Source organism: Ipomoea nil, unplaced genomic scaffold (assembly GCF_001879475.1).
Source record: "Ipomoea nil cultivar Tokyo-kokei standard unplaced genomic scaffold, Asagao_1.1 scaffold3069, whole genome shotgun sequence".
Taxonomy (NCBI): Eukaryota; Viridiplantae; Streptophyta; class Magnoliopsida; order Solanales; family Convolvulaceae; genus Ipomoea; species Ipomoea nil.
In genome coordinates this window covers 5638188-5648524 of record NW_017619497.1, presented here as the reverse complement: position 1 = coordinate 5648524, position 10337 = coordinate 5638188, and the positions used below count along the sequence as shown (strand labels likewise).

Here is a 10337-nt window from a genome sequence, read left to right as displayed (position 1 = left end):
TTCTGTGATACGGGTTCACAAGAGAAGGAAACAGAGCCTTATTCATACACTATATTACCACATTACATAAACTGTTATTTAATTTACACGCAAACTGGAAATAGAAAACTACAATTACATTTTGCTTGAACATACCTAAGCAGTCGTTCTAAATGGTTACTACAGCATAGGAAACCAATAACGGAAGCTATAAATGCCACAATGTATGATGCTATAAAACTCCACACAAATGTATCTTTGAACGGGTCAGTCTCCTCTATAATTGACTCTGAAGATGGCTCAATGTTATAGCTGGTGCAGCTTTTCCCCAACAATTGTCCACAAAGTAAAGGGTTACCTTCATAATTGATGTTTTCGAATGTTAAGAACTGCTTCTTGTCTGGTATTCTACCGGATAGATTGTTGAATGCCACATAAAATATTGATAGAAAGTTCAATTCTATCAATTCTTGAGGTATTTGGCCATTCAATCTATTGTGAGACAAGTCCAAACATTCTATCTGCTTTAAGTTGGAGAAGGTAGTTGGGATAGAGCCTGTGAAGTGGTTGTGTGATAAGTTCAAAGTGTGAATATTACTCAGGTACCCGATCTCTTGAGGAATTGAACCAATTAAGTTGTTGAAGGAAAGATCAATCTCAGACATGTAGTTCAATATATTTCCTTTGTATGATTCAGACCTACTTTTTGTTACAAATTCCACTTCTTCTTCCTCATCTGAAGCTTTGTAATGGACACCAAGTATAGGTCTATTTGAAGCCGGGTTTCATACGAGTATGAACTTAAAGGAATATAATAAATCCGTTGGTATACATAAGGCCCAAGTGTGGCATCAAAGGTTCTTTTGCTCCCAGCTAGTACTTTATGCAAGCAAGAAAGCAAAGAGGATGAAAGATTATTTGATGAAATATCCAGCATGCTAATATTCCTAAGGTCACAGAATTGGGAAGGGATTGAACCTTCAAGTTGATTTCCTCCTAGAAGAATAAACCTTAAACTTGAGAGTGAACTTATCCAACTAGGAAGTCTGCCAGATAAGTTATTGTCTCTCATGTCTAGTGTCACAAGTGAAGAAGTTCCAGACAGAACTTTTGGCACAGATCCAGTAAGTTCATTGCCATGCAAATGCAAGTATCTTAGTGATGAGACATCCAAATAGGCAGGTATAGTCTCAGTAAGTTTATTTCTAGACAAGTCTAAAAACCCCAATTCCTTCACTTTGCAAAAGCTCATTGGTATAGGACCTTGTAGGAAATTGTTAGACAAAACTATTGACTTGAGTTGTGAAAGGTATCCAATCCAGTCAGGAATCTTGCCTGTGATTGAGTTGTTGCTCAAATCTAACAATCTCAAAGACATGCTATTTAGCAAGCCACGAGAGAGCTCACCCGAAAAGTGGTTGTTCTCCAGACGTAGATGCTGAAGGCTACTCAGGTTTGAATTTGTAAGAAGAACTTGGCCTTGCAAATTGTTGTTGCTAACGTCAAAATTTCCAATTTGATACATCCCTGGACGAATTCTTTTGGCAGTTCTCCTGACAAATTATTGTTTGACAAGTCAAGTTGATACAGTTGTGTCAACTCTCCCATAGAGGGAGGAATACCACCATGTATTGCATTCATAGACATGTTCAAAATGGTGAGACTTGGAAATGAAACACCTATAGAGTGTGGAAGTACCCCTTGGATTTGATTCATGGATACATCTAACCAGGCCAAATATTCATTCTTTGCTTGATGATTGCAATCAAAAGGACCTGTTAGGAAATTGCTTGCAAGGCTGAGAAATTCCATATTTGAGTTGTTGATGAGCAACCAAGTTGGGAATATTTCTCTCATCCCTGTATGGCTAAGGATAAGGATTCTCAACTCACGTTGCTTTAACATGAAACTAGGTAGGAGATTCCCAGTATGCTGATTGAGTTTGCAATTTGATAACCGGAATATTTTGATCTGAGGTAGAGGCATCGAAGGTGGGTTTTCAGTGTCTACTATCAAGTTACTATTAAAGTTGTCAAGTTCAAAAATTATGGTAATATAAAAATAATAAAAACATTCCATATGATTTAAGATTTTCCTACCAACAATTGGAAGGAAAATTACAAAATATAATATGTGAGTTTTCCGTCCAACATTGGTCGGAATTTCCGATCAATGCACGTAGTTGGACGGAATTTTCGTCCAACGCACGTGTTGGATGGAAATTCCCACGTTTTAAAAATGGTGTGTTACTCGCCTGAATTGCCGTCCAATTTTTGTTGTTGGATGCTCTTTCCGACCAAAAATCGTAGTTGGACGGAATTTTCGACGGAGGTTTTTCCGAATGTTCCTTTTGGTCGGTATGTTGGACGGAAATGTCGTTTCTGACCAAAAGGTTGAATGCCACTCAGCTAAAGCACAAAGACTAGACATTTGCTTTACTACGCACATAGAGCCCCCTCACTTTGAGAGGTTGCTCCCACACTGCCGCTGGTGAGATTCGATTCCTAGTAATTCTTCTCAAATTTCAACCCTATGACACTTTGAGCTGCCCATGCAGGCTACGTGGAATCATATGTGGCAGGTGACTTGAAAGTAACATGCTATTATAAGTCAAATAGGTTAATTGTACTATTTTAACAAGTTAATTTAGGGTTTAATTGAAGGTTTTTTTTTTTTTTTTTAGTTCGAGGAGCTAATTACACTTTGAGATATAGTTGAAGGGTCTATTTGACTTTTATCTATAAAAAAATATATATTAAAAGTGAACTGACACTTATAAATTTAGAATAAAAAATAGAATTAATTTTTTTAAAAAAATTGCAAATTTCATTATTTTATACAAAAAAGTTATCTAATAATAACACTAAACCATGTAAACATTGAACTCGATCAACAAGAGTCACAATCATAACGTTGGACTAAACTATGGTGTGGAGTGTGGGTCAACATATAAATTTGTCCGTCGTTGAAGATCATTAATGTTATTAGACTTGACTAAGTCAATCGACGACATATTTGACTAGTTCCAACAGCTTAATTATATTTTAGAAGTCTTATTTAACAAAAGAAAATTTACATAAGTAACACTCATACTAAATCAATTCAAACGTGATGTTGATTGTTATGTAAGTATAAACAAAATAAATTTGTACATTCTATATTAGCTATATATAATTTTTGTCATGGTGGTATCCTAATAATTGGTAACTAATACACAAGTATAAGAAAATAAAGTTATGTATTTGCTACTAGATCACAGTAACAAAACATAGCTACTACGATGGTTTTTTTACACATACACGGTAGTTTTTAATTTGAAGTGTTGAATAAGTGACTAACGTGGTAAATAAATACTTAATCGATGTGTATGTTATCTATATATGGCGGTTAAAAACCGTTGTATAATCATAAACATACACACCGTATAAATGATTTTAAAAAAACGACATACTTTATAAGGCGGTTCCGAATAATAACTACCGTATATAGCAAATTTACACATTACATATATACTTTATAAGGCGGTTCTGAATAATAACCGCCGTTTAATTAAGGTGACGTAAGTATAACAAAATATATTAGATGACGGTTATTTAAAAAACGTTGTCTATTAAGTGACGTAGTATATCATTTCTATAGTAATGTAAGTATAGATTTTTTGGTTAGATCACGGAGTGTCCAGAGTAGTTCTTAGTTATAGGAGACATTTTAAAGCTCGTAATATACTCAAACTAATTTCAATTGAGTTAATACCCAAAATCGTCCTCGACTATAGTGGTTTTTCTCAATTTCGTCCTAAACGACTTTGGTGACCTAATATCGTCCCAGACTTTTGTGTTTCGCTCAATTTAGTCCTCCATTTGTTATTTCGTCAAATTGGTGTTAAATAAAGGGACAATTCAGTAATGTCAATATTGATATCTCTTTACTTTCAACTTGTGAAGTGCGAAATTCCTCTTTCTTGTACGAATTACACCCAGAATTACCTCCGGACCTTCAAATCAAATTTTATATTCGCAGTTTTAAGAGTAATTCGTAAAAAAAAATGGGATTTCGCAGTTCACATGTCTATGAGTAAAGAGATGCCAATATTAAAATGACTGAATTGTCTATTTATTTAAAACCAAATGGACAGAATAACAAATGAGGGACTAAATTGAGCAAAAACACAAAAGTCCGGGACTAAATTGAGCGAAACACAAAAGTCTGAGACGATATTAGGTCACCAAAATCGTTTAGGACGAAATTGAGAAAAATCACTATAGTCGAGGACGATTTTGGGTATTAACTCAATTTCAATTTGTACCAAACTAGTCCAATTAATGAGCAAAATGTTAAGCGCGCTTAATTCTTACTGCTTATATTATAGATTTTAAAGTAGTACGTGGTAAGTGATTAAATCTTACTGCTTATAATTTATATATAACTAAGAAATATTCGTTTCGGAATATTGAATGTGATTTCAATTAGGACTTTAAATAATTGAATTTCCACTTTTTTTTTTTTTTTTAATGTTAGACTAATTTAAATTTGATGCACACACAGAAGAGTCCAATATCCCGCCACTGCTTGTAAATAAAATAGCTAGCAAGCTAGCTTAGAAGTATCACTCTAGCTCACTAGTAAAGTAAAACAATAATTTCAAAGTGAGGGGTTCCTTGTGCGCAGTGAGCATAAGTCTAACTTCTGTGGTTCATGTTCAGTTGAATTATCATGATTTACATCCTTTCAAATGTTCTGTCGGGTCAGAGTGTGGGCCCTTAGGGTTGGTGTTCAACCTTTTGGAAGAATAATTTCAAAGTTGAATGAGCTTACAAAGTGATTTAAACTATTGAAATGAATTTCCGCTACTTTGATTTAATTTGTCAACGTCAAAGAAAAATCAAAGAAAGAGAAACATGCCAACTTTTGGTGTTATTGTTAGCATATATATATTTGCATATACATCCTTAAGTACCACCAGAATTATATTCGGTCTTGTAATAATTGTAGTTATTAATATAATTTGTATGGAGAATCCTTGTCTCTTTTGTTTATGGATATTGTTAACCTCTGTGCTAATTCAGGTGCAGGGTGGTGATGGAAGTGTTGGGTGTGATGAAGAAGAAAGAAGAGCACTTTTGAGACTAAGAGATGCCTTTAATGGAACCACTGCCCTTTCTTCTTGGGGTGATGGAAAAGAAACGGATTGCTGCATGTGGGAAAGGGTTAAGTGTGACCAATCCAATCGCCATGTCATCCAACTCTCCCTTGGCGATATTAGGCTATGGAGTAGTTCTGATGATTTTTTCCTAAATGCTTCGCTATTTCTTCCCTTCCGGGAACTACAGAATCTGAGCTTAGATTCAAACAGAATACGAGGGTTCCATGAGGTACTAAACTTAAGCAAGTTGCAGGTTTTGGATTTAAGTTCCAATTGGTTTGATGAAATTCCAAGTTTAGGTTTACTGCGCTCACTTAGGATCCTTAATATGGAACTAAACAGCAGGATCAATACTTGGTCTCACTTTGAAGGTGCGTCAAATATTATTATATATAATTCATTTTCAATTCATGGATATATAGTACGCTCTGTCTAGCTAGCTTTCTTAATTTTGCATTTTGTTGCATAACATACACAATATATATTTTTTTGTAGAGCTAACAACCCTGAAACATCTGGAGCTGCTCAATTTTGCTTTTAATGATCTGAGCGGAAAAATTCCACAGTCCCTTGGATCCTTAACCTCTTTAAGGTTTTTGTCATTCATGGGCAATGACCTAATAAGTGGCTCCTTGAAAGATGGAGGTAATTCATTAATCTTTGTATGTATGTTGTGGGTTCCCTTTCTCATTGAATCCATTATCCATCCCAACTTGAATAGTATTTATTCCGTTTCCCAAGTTCTAAACAATATAGTACATAAAACAAGAGTTTAATTTTATTTTTTTATTTTTGTTGTTGTTGTTGAAGGCTAGGGGTTAAAATTCTATTTCACTAGCTCTAATTAACTTGTAACTCTGTAGGCTTGTGCAAGTTGAGGAAGCTTGAAGAGTTGGATCTGAGTTCAAATGAATTTCAAGGAAAAATGCCTTCATGTCTTGGCAATATGACATCCCTTCGTGCTCTTATTCTTAAAGACAATTACTTGATTGGAACACTTCCTTCTGCTGTTTTTTCTACTCTAACTTCACTCACACATCTCTCTTTATCTTTAAACTACTTTGAAGGTTCTTTCTCCTTCAATTCATCATTTGGGAACAATTCCAAACTTGAGATCTTTGAACTTGAAAACCTTAGTAGTAACTTGACAGTAGATACACATTATTGGATACCACAACCTCAGATCAAAGTATTTCGATTAACCAATTGTAAACTCAATGAGCCTGGCGGGAATCTACCTAGTTTCCTATTAAAGCAACGTGAGTTGAGAGTCCTTGACCTTAGACATACAGGGGTGAGAGAAATATTTCCAACCTGGTTGCTTATCAATAACTCAAATTTGGAATTTCTCAGCCTTGCAGGCAATTTCCTAACCGGACCTTTCACATACAACAACCATATTCAATCAAAGAATGAATATCTCAGTTGGTTAGATGTTTCTATGAATCAAATCCAGGGGGTACTTCCATATTCTATTGGCCTTTTTTTCCCATATCTGACCCTTTTGAACATGTCTAAGAATGCAATACAAGGTGGTATTCCTCCCTCTATGGGGAAATTGAAACAACTAGAATTTTTAGACTTGTCAAACAATAATTTGTCAGGAGAACTGCCAAAAGAATTTGTCCGGGGATGTATCAAGTTGCAATTTTTGAAGTTAGAAAACAACAATTTGCAAGGTCAAGTTCTTCCAACAAATTCAAACTTGAATAGCCTTGACTATTTGCGTTTGGAAAACAACCGCTTTTCGGGTGAGTTATCTGGTAGCCTACTAAAAAGCAAGACTTTGGAATTATTAGATTTGAGCAACAACTCAATCACGGGTGAAATTCCTGCCTGGATTGGATACCTTTCACAACTCAGCTCAATAATTTTGTCTAATAATTTTCTACAAGGTCCTATACCAATGAGTTTTTGCAAGCTGAAGAAACTGAGATTTTTAGACTTGTCAAAGAATAATTTTACTGAGACCATACCTGCTTGTTTAGATGTCTCATCACTGAGATACTTGCATTTGCATGGCAATGGATTTACTGGATTTCTGCCAAAACTTTTGTCTGAAGCTTCCTCACTTGTGACACTAGACATGAGAGACAATAACTTATCTGGCACACTTCCTACTTGGATAAGTTCACTCTCAAATTTAAGGTTTCTTCTCCTTGGTGGGAATCAATTCCAAGGTTCTATCCCTTCCCAACTCTGTGACCTTAGGAACGTTAGCATGCTAGATCTTTCCTCAAATCATCTTTCTTCGGTTTTGCCTTCTTGCCTGCATAAATTACTGTTTGGGAGCAAAACAACCTTTAATGCCATGCTTGAGCCTAAGGTCTACGGATGGGCTAGTTATTGGAGTCTGACAACATACTCGCATGAAAGCCAACTTCAAATAGACATATACTTTGAATCCGAGTATATGGCTTCAGATGAGGAGGAAGAAGTGGAATTTGTAACAAAAAGTAGGTCTGAATCATACAAAGGAAGCATATTGAAGTACATGTCTGGAATGGATCTTTCCTTCAACAATTTTACAGGTCCAATTCCTCAAGAGATTGGGTTACTGAGTGATATCCACACTTTGAACTTATCACACAATCACTTTATAGGCTCTATTCCAACTACATTTTTCAACTTAAAGCAGATAGAATGTTTGGACCTGTCTCACAATAGATTGAATGGCCAAATACCTCAAGACTTGATAGAATTGAACTTTCTGTCAATATTCTCAGTGGCATTCAACAATTTATCAGGTAGAATACCCGACAATGAGCAGTTCTCAACATTCGACAACAGCAGTTATGAAGGTAACCCTTTACTTTGTCGGCAACTGTTGGGGAAAAGCTGCAGCAGCTCTAGCACAGAACCATCTTCAGAGCCAATTATACAGAATAATGATGATCCATTCAAAGAGACATTTTTGTGGAGTTTTATAGCATCATATATTGTAGCATTTATAGCTTCCATTATTGTTTTCTTATGTTGTACTGATTATTCAGAACGGCTGCTTATGTATGTTCGAGCAAAATTTGTAATAATTTTCTCTTTTTAATTTGTGTGTAAGTTAATAATAAACTTCTTACCCAGTCATCTATATCTCAATGTGCTTTTATATAAAAATACACAACTTTTAGCACAAATCCAATAAATTCATTGTCATGCAAATTACAAGTATCTAGTCACGAAACATTCAAACAAGCAGGTATAGTTGTAAGTCTATTTCTAGACAAGTACGTCTCAACTCCTTCACCTTGCAAAAACTCAATTCATTGGTATAGGACCTCGTAGAAAATTATCACACTTGTTTCTCTAGCACAAGACAAGTATGCGCCATTTCTCGTTTATATTTAACCATAAGGCTAACCCAAAATTAAAGACCAAACATGGTCCATTTTTTAATCGTTGCAAACTACAGATGGCCAAATTGAAATTCAAGCACCCAATTATACGAAATTACAACTATAGTTGAGTGGCTAAAGGTGGAACTAATTCTTAAATTACAACACAACTTTCAAAGAAGACTGCTTACATACCATCTCTGGCCGTTGCCTTTGAGGCCTCGTTTAGCCAACTGTAAGGTGGCCAACAAAAGCCCTTGGATTACTTTGCTTCTTATGATTTATGAACTCCAGTTTGAGCAATTAATGGCCTGTGCAAATGAAACAAACAAATTACATTTATGGAAAACACAATTGAAAAAAATATATATTGTGTTATCTTGGTAGGCGTTATATCATGTTCTCATTCAATCTTTTTATGCGGCACCAGGACATAGTTCAGTGGTCGAAAGTTTGAGTGTGGGTGTAATGCCCAGCAATTACCTGGTTCGGATTGAAGACCTCAACTATAATAATTCTAATATTTGACAAACCTTCAAAGTGAGACCACGTATTGACCAAGTTGCCTTCCATATTAAGAATCTTAAGTGAGCGCAGCAAATCTAAGCGTGGAATTTCATCAAACATATTTTGACTTAAATCCAAAACTTGCAACTTGCTTAAATTTAGTACTCCATGGAATCCATGTATGTAGTTGGAATTTAAGCTCAGATTCCGTAGTTCCCGGAATGGAAGAAATAGCGAAGTATTTAGGAAAATAGAACTTGATTCTTCAAGATTGTCAAGAGAGAGTTGGATGATATGGTGATTGGATTGATCACAGCTGACCCTTTCCCACCTGCAGCAATCCATATCCATTTCTTCATCCCAAGAAGGAATTGGATACTTAAACACATCTCTTAGTCTCAAAAGTGCTCTTCTTTCTTCTACCTCACACCCAACACTTCCATCACCCTGCACCTCAACTACCACAAAGCTTAACATTAACCATAAACAAAACAAACAAGGATTCGCCATACAAATTAATTAAAGAAATAATATATAATGAGAACTATTAGAAGATAATGGAATATTATATTTTATCTTAGTGGTAATGAAGGATGTGTCTGTGCGTATATATATAGAGAGAGGGGAAACGGATCAATTGAGAACACATGCCTAACAAAGAAATACAATTCATTGCAATGGTCCATCTGGATAGATCCAACGGAAGAAACACTTTTTTAGAAAAAAAAAAAAATGAGATAGACATTTTTGTAAATAATTGAATTTTGGAGTGCAAGTAAATTGTGTTAAAAGTGTAAGTAATAGTTTTTATAAGGTGCACTTAAGTGTAAGTAAAATGTATTAAAAATTTAACAAATATGTATATCGAGCAACAATATTAAGTGCACTTAACGTTAGTTTTATTTGCGTCAAATATTATCATTAAAATGTAAATTACTTGCACTATTAAGTGTAAATAATTCGTAGCTTTTTATATATTATAGGAATAATGGTCAAATAGGCCAGTGAACTGCACACCAAAGTGCAATTAGGTCATTGAACTCAAAAACAATGCAATTGGGTCCCTGAACCACACAAAATTATGCAATTAGGTCTAAAATGACCTGTTTACCTGAAATGCGGGTTACTAATTTTAAAAATAATTTTTAAATATATTTTAAAATAAAATAATTAATTTAAATTATTAAAAAAAAAACTGCCAAAGACGAAAGCTTTGTCTCCGACAGTTCTAGTTTTTTTTTTTTTAATTTTAATTAATTATTTTATTTAAAATTTATTTTTAAAATTGGTAACCGTCACGTCAGCACAATTTCAGGTCAACATGTCATTTTAGACCTAATTGCATGATTTTGTGTAATTTAGGGACCCAATTGCAT

The 10337-nt window shown here is 34.7% G+C and overlaps 1 protein-coding gene across 1 annotated transcript; it reads left to right on the top strand.

Annotated features, from left to right (window-relative positions):
- The first annotated feature begins 4984 nt into the window (after positions 1 to 4984).
- LOC109164794 (leucine-rich repeat receptor-like protein kinase PXC2) lies at positions 4985 to 8168 on the top strand. The gene is made up of 4 exons (XM_019313340.1): positions 4985 to 5493; positions 5618 to 5767; positions 5986 to 6654; positions 7018 to 8168. The coding sequence occupies exons 1-4, from the start codon at positions 4989 to 4991 to the stop codon at positions 8166 to 8168; spliced, it is 2475 nt and encodes an 824-aa protein (XP_019168885.1). The 5' UTR covers positions 4985 to 4988.
- Positions 8169 to 10337: the final 2169 nt, after the last annotated feature.

Excerpts from the sequence above, each read along its gene's own strand:
- LOC109164794 (XM_019313340.1), top strand. The coding sequence starts at position 4,989 with ATGGAGAATCCTTGTCTCTTTTGTTTATGGATATTGTTAACCTCTGTG. Across the intron at positions 5,494-5,617 it reads TACTTGGTCTCACTTTGAAG|AGCTAACAACCCTGAAACAT; the intron begins GTGCGTCAAATA and ends ATTTTTTTGTAG. Across the intron at positions 5,768-5,985 it reads TGGCTCCTTGAAAGATGGAG|GCTTGTGCAAGTTGAGGAAG; the intron begins GTAATTCATTAA and ends GTAACTCTGTAG.